The sequence below is a fragment of the Tribolium madens genome, unplaced genomic scaffold, assembly GCF_015345945.1.
Source record: "Tribolium madens isolate multiple individuals breed KSU strain unplaced genomic scaffold, Tmad_KSU_1.1 Scaffold_96;HRSCAF=242;Tcas5.2_LG5, whole genome shotgun sequence".
NCBI classification, from domain to species: domain Eukaryota; kingdom Metazoa; phylum Arthropoda; class Insecta; order Coleoptera; family Tenebrionidae; genus Tribolium; species Tribolium madens.
The window spans coordinates 2,216,177-2,233,005 of record NW_025401068.1 but is presented as its reverse complement, the minus strand read 5'-3'; the positions used below and the strand labels follow the sequence as shown (position 1 = coordinate 2,233,005).

Genomic DNA, 16,829 nt, shown 5'->3' with positions numbered 1-16,829 from the left:
GTCTAGTCTTAACAGAATATCACGTCTATGGTTCGTATGGTCTCTGGAATCGATAATGCGACCGGCATATGTAAGTGGTTGAGTCCAAAAAGTCGCAAGTACCAAGAAATAACAATCTTAAAGTTAGGTACTAAAAGAAATAAAATTGAAGAGATAACAAATATCGTCTTGGATTTATAAGAATCCAAATTACTTTTTTATTGTTTGATGGATGTTCAGACATCTTTAGATAAAGTTGAGCGCACTGCGTGTCATAAATTTTCAAAACTCGCTCAAGTATAGCGGCTCTAAAATGTAAAACTTTACTCAGAAAGAACATATATTTTGCTATAAAGACCGTCGCTCTCTATTTCTTTATTTTTTACATTTAGTCGAACTCAAAAAATTGCCTTAAAATTCTCCACTCAGGCGTTTGAATATATCAATGCTTTTATACTTGCTGATTATTATCTTGGGAAAAAAATTAAACGCTCATTTATTAAACTAAATGCTAAGTACATTTGCTATGTAAAAATACTAAACGCTAGTTTTTATTATAAAAAAAAAACTATTACTAAACAAAAACAAAAGTAAATTTATAAAAAATAATTGTTGCCATTGCTGGGGATGGTGAAAACAGGCATGAACAATTCTTTAACCTAGAAAATGATGTGTTTTTATTGCAGTAACGATATGAAAAATGTATACCAATTATTGTAGGTACTTGTTTAGTACTGAAGTGTCACCATACTTAATAATAATAAATACCAATAATAAATTTTATTTTGCATAAGGGCCATACATATGGAGTTATAGGATTGTTGAGTGCTTAATGCCTTAAAAGAGAAAAATTTGTTCCACTTTTTTAGATAAAGCAAATCTTATGTTGTTAATACCTACTTTGCATTCCTACTTAGTAGGTTTTACTTTTAGCAAATCAGTATTATTTACTTAGCACTTTATTACTAGCTATTATCTGTTACACAGGATATGTCATCTAAAACCTCCTCAGTTATATGGACATCTTCTTAGTCGTAGAAAAAATATAGTCTAGTTTAAGCAGAAACAATATTGTTACTTTATTATTTCCATCATTTGTGAAATTTATTAGGGAGCCCAAAATGAAGTAAAAATTTAACTAATAATAATAGTAGACTACTTGCCAAGGTGGGAGGTGATAATAATGACTATCAAGGCGAAATGTGATGACCAAGGCGCGAAGGGCCGCGGTTAGGAATAAGCCGAGTTTTATATCAATTGTTGAAATGTCATACTTTCCTTTTCACAGGCAAGATTATTATTTTATGATTGCGAATCAAAGAAATGATTTTTCTCCGAATCGAAGGTAGAAACTGAAATAAACTGAATGATTTCAAGTATTTCTTCATTTATAAAAATATTAAAAGAACTAAATACATACCTATGAAAATGAAAAAAAGTTACCAGTGATTTCTTATAATTATTGATAATTAAATGATAATTTAGGAGAACAATGATAATACATACATGGAAACTGATCAATTTACTAAAGTTAGCAAACACACTATTGACATTTTCTAACGGGTTGCAAAATTAATTTCTTTACGAGATTTTGGCTCGACTTGTCCGCTGATAACTAAGTTTTTCGGAGAACTGTTTAACTTCTTTAAATTTTATCGCATATAATGTACCTAACAGGGAAAATAACAAAGTGTCACCTTAATGGTTCGTCAAACATACCTGATTTTTCTTTTCCGATGTGTATTTGTAGTTGCTGCTCAAACAGCGTTCGTATTTTAAGTATTGTTGTGATTCAAGTACATAAATGAGTAGAATAGCAATCGCATCGTCGAGCGTAGTTTATGTAATGGTTGCTAAAACGTCTGGATGGATAAACCATTAAGACGTCTGGATTCCGACTAGGGGAAGCCCTTATAAATCATTAAAAAGCCAGGTTCGGGATGGTAGGGAAAGAGAATAACCGATTACGTTGTGGTAACATCAGTTCCAGTCTCTTCTTGCGATCATCCTTTATCCGCATTAAGGTAAATTTATACAGATATTTTGTGCAATTTAGAGTTTCTCGACTTGGAAAATTTTATTATATTTTCTACGAGATGTAATAATGAAAATATTTGTGTTGCGCAAATGTCTTAAATTTTATTAATGACACTGCACCTCCAAGCAATTGAAATGTAAAATATTTTACTTTAGGCAGCAGGAATAGAATAATGACCGTTCAAGGAGAAAGATTAAGTTATTCAAAAGCAATACAACAATTCGATACAGAGCGAATGAAATAACTGTCGCAATCTTTTTAAGTATTTTCTTCAATGATTATTGTTAATGACTTTCTTATATTAAGTTTGGAAATGAAGCGTTTTATAAATACGTCGTCAATAATAGCTCCTTAAATTATTAACTCTTGAAGGGTGACGCTTTCAGACTTTAGCCAAGCCTTATATTGAAGTCTGTGGGAGTGAACAAACTCTGAGTTTGTTGTATTGCCTGTGAATTAAAACCTCGCGACACCACCCACATCTGATGAAAGAGTAAGTAAACAACAAAAAAGTGATAAGTGAAGCTAGTAGCGGAAGTGTTTCCTCTGAAAATCTGCGTAACATGTGTCATTAAACTTTTTTATGCAATGGCGACAATCTAACCAACTTCCATTTGTATCAATCGACCGATAAAATCCAAGGCTTTTCTAATAATTATGATAATAAAACTAGATTTGTATGATGAACACATCTTGGTTATTACATCTAATATCATTTTTCTTGTTATCTCTTTGGGATCTTAGTTTTACACGTGGTGCCACAGATCCAGACTCGTTATATTTTGCACATTATACGTGACAGTTGTGGATAATGGTGTTTCTATTTAAAGATGTGATTTTAATGGTCGCCACAAATCACAATAAAACTCATCAGCGACTATGTATTTCTATTTTTTATATTTTTGCGTTTGTCATTGATAATTGGTCATGACCGAATTATGAGATCATAATCATCGAAGAGCTTTTTAACTCATGAAACTTTATGGCTAAGTAGATGTAAAAAACGAAAAATACTTGTCTAGATATAAGATTTGCAATAAGTTGCATTTAGAGTTAATCGTGCAGTACTATTGCGATTATCTCTGGGAATCTTTCCAATTTATAGTAGCCTTTCACTGACTCTGCTACGTCATGGTCTCTAACGGCCATCGGAAGCGATGATAATAAGAAATGTAGTCATTCAAGCAGTTTGCAATATTGTCAAAATAGTGTTGATTTTTATCATTAAGTTGAAGTATCTGTCTAATTCAGCTTGCGAGTATTTTGATTGCTCCGTTATGTGTATTTTTTGCCAATTTATCATAACAATAATAATAATTGTTGCTGTATTTTAGAAATATCTCAGATACCTACAGCTTTACAGCTATTATTCCAAACCATTAATTATTAAACTGACATGTTACAAGTAATTAATAACATGAACGTGTACACTTGAAGATTAAAAAATGGATAATACAAGAACAAATGAGTGGAAGTAAAATTTACGTTTTTTATTAAACTAATTGTTTTAAAATTTATTAAACCGACAAACCTTGACAAACTTTGTATACACACATTTGGTACTGTGTTTGTCATTTAGTCATGACCATATTAATTAGCAGCATTTATTAAAAATAAATACATAATAACAAAGAATCATCTGTTAAAATTTTTAAACGATCATTTTTTATTTAGTTGTTAATATTTTAATTACCACAGGAAAAATACAAATATTTTCAACTTGTCCACTATTATTAGAAACCGAATAGATAAATTAATTGATAAAGTTTTATCGGACGGTGACTTTTATCTTATGTCTGTTTGGCTACGTTTATTTAGTTGCAAAAATGCAATTGTTGGGTTGCCTTTGATTATTTTTTATTGTACAGTTGTGTCAATCCAGGACTACAATAAGGGTAGTTTTCACATATTATTGGAGTAAAACAAAGAGGTAACATTTCGTGACAGTTATTTTTGTTCCTTGAAACAGCTTATGCAAATTTTACATGTAATGTCATTGTAGATTTACTTGTGTATGTCTTGCCGTAGTAATACTCTTTTGTTTCTACCTTTCTTCTCACCGGTTAACGGAAATACGAAAGCAAAAATAGATGTTTACTGATGATAAAAAGTTATTATTTCTTTAAGTAGGTGTGTACGTTACTATACTTACCGTTAAATAAAACCAACATAATGACTCCTGTGTTTAATCCATTGCTTATTTCATCAGGAAGAATAATATGCAAATTAATAACTGTTTGATATTTAGTAATTATAAATACAGGATGACGAGTGATGTTTTGGATTAGGTACACAACAAAATTGAATATTATTTTAAAATTGCAGTCAAATAATTAACTCTTAGATTTTTATTAGAATTAATCAAGAAATTTTACTTACTTGACATTTTTATAATAACGTATTCAGTTGACATACTTACTTATCTAATCCTTTTTTTATCAAAAATTTATTTTACAGATAAAATTTCTGTAGGATCGAGGCATTCAATAATATGAGTTAAAACAATTTTTTTAATGTGGAAATAACCAGTTAATACATATTTGCTCTGTATTGCAATATCAAATATTTAAATGTGCGACAATAAATATTAATTACTGTATATAGTATTATTGTAGTGACCACCGAGATTTAACGTTCGTTGATAATGATAACTGATAAAGGATGGGTATGTCTTCTTCGAAGTCAGTTTCACCGTTAAAGTAAGTGTTGCAGTTATTTCGATTTCTTTCATCGTCGTTGTTGTGTGTGTAAAAAGAATCGTATGAGAATTTCTCTCTGTGTACACAGGATAGATGGCAACATTGTAAATAAACAGTTACTCTTACTTTATGGCTGACATTGATAACAGCTTTCGCGAGCATACACACATATCGAGCGTTGACGTCATTGTGACGTTTTTCTCGTAGCTTTAACCGGCTTGAAGTACGATGGCGCTAGTAAGCGTTTTGAAAAATAATCATGTTTACTTTATTAGATTTTGTTGGTTACCTAGTTTTCGGAAGCAATTACGGTGTTCTCAGTAAAGTCGTGCTTTAAAATTCAACTTTGATCCCATTTATAGTGTGATTAGATTTAATAAATTTACTTCAATTTATTGTAATAAATAAAACGAGGTTTATGGAAGGTAACATTGTTGATTCAGCTTTTTTGTTCTGCTTAATTCATTTATTTTATTCTCTTTTTGTGACATTACTGTATTGATTAGTTAGTTTAATGTTTGCTTTCGTAGAAATATAATTCAATAAGTTTCAATAACTGTTTTGTGCTTATAAATTTAACATGTACATTGTCAATAGCTAACAATAGAACAAGTCAGTGTGCTTGTTCGAGTTGTGATTAATTTTTCTTTTTATGTAACTATTTGAACACCAGGAGTATTATGAAACATGCTTCTGAGGTCGTTTTTGTTATTAACATATTATTTCAATAGTAGGTTCAGAATTACAGTGCGATTAAAAAAAGATCGTAATTATTCAATTTCTTTTCACAAATAATTTGCTTATTAGTTTACATAGAAAAAACGTAGGCTGACAATATTATACTCTCATTGTAGAATATTTGAGATAAAGGTATCAAAAGTAAATGCCCGATAAGTGAGCTAATTGTTAATTAATGACGCTAAACCAGTGTAAAGACTTGCGTACTAGAGTTTTATTGTTCTTTTTTATTTATTTAAGATTAATGGAAAACAGCATATTTTCTTGTATTTTTAGGATAACTTTCCGTTTCATAAGATTTTACGGATGCAAACTTCGAATAGAATACAGAATTTCTCTTAAATAAAGATTTACACACCTTTTTTATGTCTCAGGGTAATTAGACTTAAATGCAATATGTTCTCACTTCTTGTATTTTCTAATCCGTAAATCATTAGTTTCGCGCTTATGCATGTCAGTACTGTCATAAAAGAGTAATAATAATTTCCACAAAACATTTTCATGACTGAAGAAAAAAATATTTTGTAATGATTGTTGTGTTTTGCCTTCTACACTTTTAGATATTTTCAAAAAAAATAAATATAGATTTTTGTCCCAATTTTTGTTTATTCATCAAGCTATATTTTTTTTTGCTTCATTTGGGACAAAAATCGGTGGTTTTGTTTTAAAGTTATTTGTTTTATCGAATTTGTGGACATGGCAAATGTTAAATTTTTGTAGTGAAAAAAAGCAGGAAAGTTGCATTTTTTTAATTCTGGTTTATTTATGAAAAATTATTATACATCATTTCAAAACCTTCAATTTTATGTCTAGGTTCAATATTTTGAAAGACAACATATTTGCAGTTTTAAAACTAAAATGATGAGATAGAATTGAAATTTGAACACAAAATTTTGAAATAGCATGCTTTAGAAACACTTTTTTTTACAATAATTAAGATTAAAAATGTTGAATCTTCCGCGCTCGTGTGATCTTCAGGTATCGCGAGTTGGTTTTAATCTGTGCCTATTACAATAATTATTGCTATCGTCTTAGTACGCAGTAAGTAGGACATCCGCACATGAGCATTGTAAAAGACTCATAAAAACCTACAATATAATGGACACGTTATCGGTATGGTGTTGAAATGCTACACTCGAAAATAGTTTTTCTTTGTCAATTTTGTTTCCATTAATTGAAAAACCGCAAATTTTGCAACTTGCTCTTTTTTCATACTTTCCGACTAAATTGAGAAATTAAAGAATCAGTGTTCCTAAACCCAATTTAATGCAACTCATATTCAAGGTAACTTAACCTGCTGTTTCACATCGTGTGCTCTGTCACGCAACAGTCGACTGACCACGGTTAGTAAGAAAAGACCTAGGACGAATGTAGTGTTTGCCACAATGTTCACGTTTTATGTGGTAGTTGTAATTATGTTTGTACCAAACATGGGTGCTAAAGATTTCCTTGATGTTGAGCAAAAATTTGACTTTTCATGTTTTGCATGAGCATCTTCGTAACCGCTCTCTTGCATAATGTGAGCTCTTGACTTTCAAATACAAGAGTGGCTGAACTAGTTGCTTGCAAGTTCAACAATAGCGAAGCGGCTTCATTCCATTTATTAGACGATAATGGTGATATAATGTTGCTATTACATTATTGAAATACATTTTGTGGAAATTAGGAACATGGTGTAAAATATCTTGATTTGAAGCTACTAAGTAGGTACACTTGAAACACCCACAGTCGACCCTAATGTAGTAGTATGTAAAAAAGTTAATGTTGTTTGTTTCCACACCTCGTACTACTACTAATGAGTAATGAGTTTAAACAATTGTTGAATGAGTTTTGGATTTTGTGCGGTAATTCGACCATCTTTTCCTATCTGCTTGACTCACGCATTTTAGTTTAGGTATGCGGCATTGACACACTAACATTGCTTTATCATTGAACAACTTGATGGCGTTTTCGATGAAATTGGAAAAATACGTCGTCGGTTTTACACTGAAATTATTTTGTCGTGGCGGTTATGTTGTCAGTTTATGTCTCAACTTAAATTATCGAAGTAATGCTTGAATGACTACACAGACCAAACAACAAAAATGAAAGTAATACACCACGAAATATTTGGTAATGATTTTGAAATTGAATCTGGTGGTTGTGGTTATTATTGCTCGTCCAATAGCCTTGCTTAAAATTCGCCCGTTTCGCTCCCTCGATAAATTCACTGATTACCTCCAAATTCAGCCATTAACATTTGCATGTACACTGTTTTCGTATGTTGTTGGAGTTGTGTCAGCACTAGGTGTGGGTTATAATTTACGCTGTCCATAAAAACACTTTTTAAATAAACATTCAAGTGTAAAAATTATTTAAAACTTGACAGACTAAAAAATGATGTTATATCTTTGGCGCTTGCGATAACGGTACAAAATATGACGAATCATGATGTGTAATAACAGGAACTATACTTATGTCTCTATGCTGTTAATTATTTAGTTGTAGTAACTAACAAAGTACTCGTTTTAAACATTAGGAATTTTTAATGTTAAAACCAGTAAAATGCAGTTAATGATACTGTTGTAATAAATATGGCAGTAAATTATTGTAGAAAAACATTATTTTGATAACACGTTGAAAATCGCTTTATTTATCATATTTTAATAATAATAACAAGATTCTTTGCATGGAACATTAATTTTATCTGTCTTGCAAAAAATAAGTCTTAACGAAACTGTTTCGTTTCAATTTATTTTCGTTAAAACTATTCCTAACATTTAATTAAAGGAATTGGAGAAATAAAAAATACGAAAACGTGTATTACAAACTAACTTCTAGAAATAATGTAATTTATAACTTTTAAACACTAAAAAGTATAGCGAAAAAATTTGCTAATTAATAGACTTAAAGAAGGACTAATGAGACTATAAAGCAGAAAAATGTAAAATATTACTAATTAAATTAAAACAGCTCTATTCTGCAGATAATGTTAAATAATTTGTTTATAAAAAGAAGGAGCGAGATATGCAATAAGTATATGAACATTTTTTAAGTTTTTTTGTATATTGTTAATACATTTTTGTTAAAAAAAAAATGTTATCGACATCACAAAATTAGCTTATTGAATGTTTAAATAAATAAAAAAAAAACAGTTAGGTTCCTAAGTTCCTAAATTAGTTAAACTGAAGGTTTATTTCATATAATATTTTAGCTAAGCCACCTAAAGTTACTTCTACCCTGAATAACATACACTTTTTTATACACAAACCTCTTAAGATAAATTACAAATGACACTTTTGTGTCTAAATGATAAAAGTAAATGTTCTACTTTTATGCCTAGACTTAAAAGTAAAACTTTTAGTTAAAGTAATCTATACCTAAAAGTGCCATTTTATTGACGTTTACAAGTAAGAACAAATGTATTGTTTTATTTTAAATATTTTGTTACTGTTGTTAGCAACCCAGGTCCAGATCCAGTGATCTGAAAGCTGAAAATTCGATTTTATTTTATTTTATGATGGAATGATTTGTTTATATTATTTAAAGGTGGAAATAATAATAATTTTAAAATCAACGTTCTATAATGAAATAAGGGAGAAAATTTAAGACATGTGAAAATATGTATCATATGCGTACGATACTTAATAAAGGTAAAATATCGAGAAAACTGTGGGATAACACGTTTTTTACATTTCTGATTGTATACAGTATGTTCCGGATTGGGTTTACAAGAGGAATTTTTTTTTATCTTTGATTTTACGATAAAACTGCAAAGGAAAAACATTTTTTGCTTCACCTAAAACGAGTAAATCTGTACTTAAAACTTCATTATTCTGATTCAGTGAAAAGAAAAGTTAATTTTTCTTTTGATTTTCGACTCGAATAATTTTTCTTTGCTTTTTAAGTCTTATCACATTGGCGGTTTTATTTATTTGACAACTATATGTTACGTTGACAATTCATTTATTAATTAAATAATTATAGTTCTTATTAAAAATGACTTTGGTTTTTATCTTTAAGCTGTTTTTATGAGTTGCTATTTATTAAAATTTTGTTTTTCACAAACATGTTTGTTATTTAACTTGTGTAAACTCATTTGTCAAAATGACATAATTGTCAAAATAATAAAACCGCCAATGTGATAGGGCTTAAAAAGCAGAGAAAAATTAGTCGAAAATCAAATTACAACGCGTTACAACAAAAATGTTTGTGAAAAACATAATTTTAAATTGGCAACTTAAAAAAACAGCTTTAAAATACAAAGTCATTTTTAGTAAGAACATTCATTATTCAATTGATTAATTAATTTTCAAAGTGACATCGTTGTCGAAAAAATAAAACCGCAAGGTGATAAGACTTATAAAGCAGAGAAAAATTATTCTAAGTTGAAAATCAAGAGCAAAATGAACTTTTCTTTCTACTGAGTTAGAATATTGAAGTTTTAATTAAAGATTTGTTTGTTTCAGGTAAAGCAAAACATGTTTTTTCTTTGCAGTTTTGGTGTAAAATCATCAAAGATTAAAATAGTTTTTCTCTTGTGAACTCAGTTCGGGGACATTTTGTATATTGGCTTAATAAGAACGTAAAAATAAATAATAATATTTTGGGCTCAGGCAATTTCTCTTTTCCGAAAAGGCAACAAAACACAAGGTACCTACGTTGTAGATAGCAAAATGTTTTTTGCCAAAGTGTTATTAGTAGACTGGAAGAATTTAGAATCACGGATTTTGTTAACTCTTTTTATGTTTACGTCTTTCATATTTTCTTCATGGATTAAAACGTTCTTTCATACTTATACAACTTAGAAAACTAATAAAGGCAATGCTGTAGATTTGTTACAGTAATCACGTATTTGCGAGCATCAAAAACGAAGCTTATCACAAAAAACGGAAGTCCATCCTCTTCCAGTGATCTTCAATTTTCTGTTTTCATTCAAAATTCATTGGAACAACAAGAGTTGTTCCGCCGATTGCACACGATTAGTGGTGATTTTTGCGCAACTGTGGTCATCTCATTAATTGTAATAAGTCAGTGGTGCATTTCATAATCTGCGATTCGAAAAAATTTGGAATAACCCATACCAGATGGTTGATTAAGGTGGAGGTTGTCGAGATGACAAACCGTGACGAAAAAAATCGCTGCGGGCTTTGTCTTCGCCCCAAAATCGTCAATTTGGCAGAATTCGACGTTGTGCGTTTGCAAAAAAAACCTATTTTTCGATCGACAGCCTTGCCGTTTCGATCAAAACCGCGAATCGGCTGTGTTCGCTGTATCCGACTGCGTCACGGCGACCTACTAACCCCATTTGAAATCCTCGCGGCGCGGATACGTCGACGTTGCCATTGAGTTGCCGGCTCGCAAACCAGGAGTACGTCTGTTCGTGCTGGTGTTCCAAGTGTCGTTCGCCACTTTCCAGTGCGTGCACCAAACCCGTTACACAGTGTTTTTTCTTCTTCACCAAGAACCTTCTTCTCATCGGCATCGGAAATCGGAAATAATGCCAGTGAAAGAAACGGAACGTTGAACGAAGTCCGCGAAGAATGGTGAAGTATGTTGCCGGCGACCGGATTGTAATGTTATTGTGAAAATTCCACAAAGCTGGTTTTAGACGGGCGTGTTTTTCATCAAAATAGTGTGTGTTTGCGTCAATTTGCTATTTTACTCTTCTAGTCATTGCCCCTTACCTGTGATAATGTTGGAACACAGTGCTATGTATTTGAACGTGCCACCGCAATACGAAGACGACACGTCCTTTTTCCCCGATTTCTACACACGGTAGGTCCTTGATCTGGAACGTGGACTTTTCATGTTTTCGGTTTTCATACCGAATCGGCCTTGTTGAATGTTTAATTGCAGACAATACGAGTATCAAATCGTTACTTTTATGCACGACAAGGATAAGCAAACATACACCAGAAAAATACATAGATAACACGAGTAAATAATATGTCTTTATTAAAATATATGCTTCACGTTTTCATTGTTTTTTTAAACAACTCTGTTGTTCGAATTACATGTAGTAATTCAATTAAACTAATGACATTTCAATTTGCTAATCTCTTTTAGTGGTTAGTTTGTATGAATTTACATTTCAGATTGATCATACCGTAAATTTCTAGTAGGTAATTCGTATGATGATTGTCATAACCACATCCCACAAAACTCTAATTGACTGAATTGACTTGATATATCTCGCGAGGTACGAGATAAGTATGTATTATACTATTATTGCGATCAAGAAGGAACTAAATCGCAATTTGTACTTGAAATTCACATTTTTTTATTTTCTTTTATGTAACAATAAAAATAGAACAAGTACATAAATTGCTTTTAGCCAGAAGCAGATTTTTTTAAATCAAAATTAATGAAACGGAAAGCTTATTTCAGAATCGTTTGTAAACAAAATATAAAATGTTTTATTAGATATCTAGTAAAAAATTGAATTTCTATTAAATTGTATCGAACTTCAAAAACGATTTTTTAGCAGTGTTTGAAAGTTTCTCATGTAAATATACAACGCAATGCAATAAACCGATAAATTTCTTTAGAGCGGCTTTATTCACGCAAGATGGCGCGGGTGTTGGTGCAAGGGTCTCGTAGAGGATAAAGTATACCAATTCACAGTACTTTTTTGAAAAAACGTTTGCAGATAATTCTGTTTTTCACCATCATCGTCTTGGGAAAATGACAAAACTGTAAGTAGTTTTTGGAAATTTATATACATAAATAGGTCCGGTTTAACCTTAGCTTCATTTGGAAAAATTTTGTGAAGTTCTTACGCGATTTTTTTACAATTTGCTCTCTTCAATTTTGGTGATTGTTGTGGTTAGAAGACTTTAACGAGTGTCCGGAAGAGGACAGATAAAATTCTAGATTGTTAATTATTGTTAAAAACAATAACTTAAGTTTTATTTATTCCATCATAGTTTGCTTCAATTTGGTTGTGCCATCTTTGTTCCAATAGAGGAACAATGTAAGTTTTTTAAGTAGATAATTTTTATAGCCCGGTCAAATTAGTCATAAAAATATGTCTATTTTGAACGGCAATAAGGGCTTTTCTTAATTTAGTTTTACTGTGTATTCAGGGGGTTAATTGAAATAATTATTCCACAATTTGTAGGATAAATTATGAATGCGGTAAATTTTTTATCTTCTACATCATTTGTCAACTTCAAACCAAATTTTCGGTTCATGCCCTTTTGTTGCTCAATACATTTCGTTGATTATTCTTAGTAAACATTAACAATAAGTTGCGTTTTTTGTACATAAACTGTATTGTAGGGTTTTGTGTTTGTAATAATATACATAATTAAGTATGTAAAATATCAAGTTTAACAATGTGTATTTATTACTGTAATAATATTTTTACATAAAGGTCGTTGTCATTTAAATGAATAAAAGTAAAATTCAGTTTTAAAAATTCAACATGATAGAAATGTGGCACCACCAAAATCCAATTAAGTACAATTTTCTCATAATTTCTTCTGAATTAATGCGGTGTTTTGTGTTTTGCAACAGTATTGGTCAGGAAATGTAGCTTTGACATTTCTACTCATTTTGGAGTAGCCGGCAATAAAATAATGGTGAATGAGAATGACACACTTACATAATTGATGATCGAACGGTATTCGGAGAGTGTTTAGAAATAAAAATAAATCGCACATTATCATAGCGTTATTAGTTCGCCTGTTTTATCCAGTTTCTAACATTCTAATTGTTTAAAGTTCAAATTACTTAATTGTAGACAATTAAATGCCTGAAGTTTAAGAAGCCAAGTGATTGAATTACATTACTTGCTACTTTGTGTCTCTATCAAATTAATTTAAATTCAAAAACATATATTTTATTAAATAGACCTTCAAGTTTGAAGTGTGTAATTACAGTTGAAATATAAACTACGGCAAATAAATCCACTTGAGGTTATCATATCACATGACATTTGAAAGATACGGGATAAAAATAGTGAGCCGAGAAGACTTTGCATGTTTTTGACTCATGTTTATTGAAAAAATTCGGAAAATTCGAATTGGAAATGTCAAGATTCGTGTTTGTGGTGTTAAAAAGTTTCAATGGTCGGTTTAATCGAACAAAAATATAACTTTGCTGCTCACAAAACTTGTTAGACAAGTTATGTTCTATGGCCATGAATATGCAAGCCATTCCTCGGAAACGCAATTATCAAAGACATGACGGTGATGGCGAAGTTAACAGCGACAGCTGGTAGAAAGAGATGCCACCATGTATCGCAATAGAACATGTAAACGCACAACAATAAGCCGTACAAGGCGTTTAATTACCTTAACAATTGTTAAGACGAGGTATTGTTACTACTTTACAGATTTTTCGTTGTAAAATCGACAATTCGTCCCGATTAATCTCGACGTTTCGGTACGGCGCGCCGTGAAGCGTGAGATTTGTGTCAAATCGAAGGAAAAAACGGATACTTCCACTATGCCAAATTGCCTGCAATCCATCTACTTACAACATGAATAATAGCTCACTCGTTAAATTGAAATCTCCACTGATTTATTGCAAATATGTCCCGACTAATAACTGCTTTTCTTTTTTCTTTCACTAATCCTTCAGAAATTTAGCTACAAAATCCAGATTATTTTTTAGGAGAAAACGATGCCAATTAAAAAAAAAAAACAAATTGAAAAATGTTTGCCAATTATTGCGTTTGTCATATTGCAGAGGTGTGTAAACTGTGAGTTGCGCTACCAACCTTGCTTTTTAACGAGTGAACAGTGATGAATTTCACTACGTTGTACATAAATCTACCTTTTATTACATTATAATTATTACTTACAATTAATTAAAATCGGTTTTAACTTGTTAACCAAACAACACAAAACTTTTTCTCCTAACGATCTTAGAGTATATTTTTTGTCGAACACGCTTTCTTGAAAACAAACGGAACAAAATGAACAATATTCTACTTGTTATTTAGAGAATAAAACATGTATAGACAGACGACCATTCGTATAATTGTATTAGGTTCCACATTTCTAGTTGTGTGCGTCATTTTTCAACTTAACATAAAGAATTTTATAAATTTTATATGTAAATTTGTTTGTTGACATATTTTAGAAAAATCCATGTTCACAAGAAATGACCCTGTAGCCTGCTAAAATTGTACAGGTCATAGGTAGCGAACAGGGTCATTCTTTTTGGACGTAGGTGTACCATCCCAAAACGTCTATATTTAATAGAATTTACAATGTTTTATGTGTAATTTATATTCAGAATATAAAAATGTAGTAAAGTTGTGTGGTATCAATTGTCTTTACTTTTGGCTAAATTATGTTTGAAAAACATTAATTTAACTAGCCATGCAAAGAATGTCTATAACTCAGCATAATTGTCTAATTACTGTCACTAACTGAATAAATCAAAGTACTTATTATTTCCTCATGTAAATAATTTTTATTTTTGAACTTCTCGATGAGTTTATGCTTAAAGTAATATACATTTATTTTTTATTTCCTCTTTTTAATTGATGTCTAAAAAATGAAGAATTTCGCTTGAATAAATTAAATCCTGACAGCTTTGTTGTAACTATAAAGTTATAATCTAATTAAAATTTTAATTGGTCTGTTTTTGTTGTATTTTTTAGTAAATCTTTGTTTTAGCAAAGTTAACTAGTTTGTTGCATTTTTGATTACAATTTTGTCTAGTTTTATTTACACTTTTGCTACATCAAATCCGACAAAGGAGTGGGTACGAAGATTGTGGGTTCTCATATTTATGTATTTTTAGCGAACGTTAATGATTCATAAATGTGACGTGGCAATATTTTCTAGATGGGGTTGCATAGTTATTTTATTTCATCCCTCGCGAGAAATAAAACTTTATTGATGAACAATTATCATTATAATGAGTGAACGGAATCGATATTGTTAATTGCTTTATCAAAACTCCAAAGTATTTTTTGACATTTTTAAGGAACAAGAAATAATTATTGATACACACAATGTATGAAACTTTTTGAATCGTGTTTGAATTATAATTTGAAACAAAAAAAAAATAAATATTGACATATAGTTGTAACAAAAACATTGTGGAGTCCATTAAGTGCTGTCCATTAGTGTTTGAAATGGTACAATGCAGCATCAATTATTATAATAATGACCACAACCGGCGCTTAAACAGACCAGATGGTACTTATAATACAAAAACAAGGTTCTTTCTTCAAACTGGTCAAATAAGAGTGTAACGAGAGAGAATAAGATAAAAAATTAATAATTCTTTGTAGTCAAAAAAAAAGAGAAAAAGCAATTAATAATGACTGGAGATAAAAATGACCCTTGTGTAAGTTATTGTGCGGTGTTTTATGACGGGATTCTATTTTAGTTCTGCGGTGAAATTCGTTTTGATTTTACGACTACGCCTCAGCTGTGATGTTGAGCCGCGACCTGCCTCAATCGAGGTGGCCCCCGATGCGTAGGCGTCCACGGGTGCGTCGAAGGGGGCGCAGGCGCAACACGCCTGTTGCGTGCCGACGTCGAGACGCCTTCACTCTTGAGTATTGATTGTTATTTTTCAAAAACGGAGGGTTCGGAACGGACGTCTACTCCTATAGATTGGGATTAGCAATCGGTCCCCGTCTGATGTATTGTTGCCTTTATTTGAAGGCGCGGAAATGAAATTTGTTTTCTTTTCCCAAGAAAAATCAAAGGGAAATTGGAAGAAGTCGTTTGTATAAGTTTTCATTGAGGCGTTTCTCAACTCGGTATTCATAATCTATTTCATTCACTTGAATGAACAAAATATTTCGGTACCGTTATTTTACATATTTTATAAACTTGACAGTCACAAGATAATGAAATATTAGCGACGTTTATATTGGGGTACCGGAGGGTACTGCATTTACTTACCTTTCACGTCCTACCTCTTATTAGTAGCTATGTCATATTACTTCCGACATGTAATGAAAAATAGTTGCCTCAATCGTTATTTATGGTCTGTCGTTTTTCTCAAATGATAGATTTTACGAAAACAGTTATTTATAATGTATTGAATTCATGTTTTTAGTAAAATCGGTGAAGCAAATCGTCAGTTTATAACCATACGTGTTTTAATTGTAGTTGACATGTTCGTTTTTTTTTTAGTATTTGGATATATTTTTAAATTTCATAATTCATAGTTAACTCTTATTTTACTTGCAGTTTGATGTATTGTCGATTTTGTATTTAGTTTAAGTTGCATTCTATAAAAAATAGGCAAGCATTTACCTGAAGTAATAAATAAAATTTAATTGAGATTGAAATTGTTTTATTTATAATTACTTTCTTTAGACAATTTTACATTATTATGTACGATTCACGAGAAGATAAATAGTTTGGAAAAATCTTAACTTTTATTAATTTTAATGTATAAGAGAAAACCCTCAG

At 30.8% G+C, this 16,829-nt stretch overlaps 1 protein-coding gene across 12 annotated transcripts in view; it reads left to right on the top strand.

Moving 5' to 3' along the window:
• Window positions 1-16,829, top strand: part of LOC123012454 (nuclear receptor coactivator 1) — an 87,030-nt gene that overhangs the window by 40,922 nt on the left and 29,279 nt on the right. For 5 of the 12 annotated variants that reach the window (XM_044410377.1, XM_044410388.1, XM_044410387.1 and 2 more), the window contains exon 1: window positions 10,794-11,211. The exons of 6 other annotated variants lie outside the window; for them this stretch is intronic. In XM_044410377.1, the coding sequence (XP_044266312.1) occupies window positions 11,129-11,211 (83 nt within the window). In that variant the 5' untranslated portion in view covers window positions 10,794-11,128. Of the gene's footprint in view, window positions 1-10,793; window positions 11,212-12,054; window positions 12,132-16,829 lie in introns of those variants that run through there. One more of the 12 variants, XM_044410383.1, reaches the window with a different exon arrangement.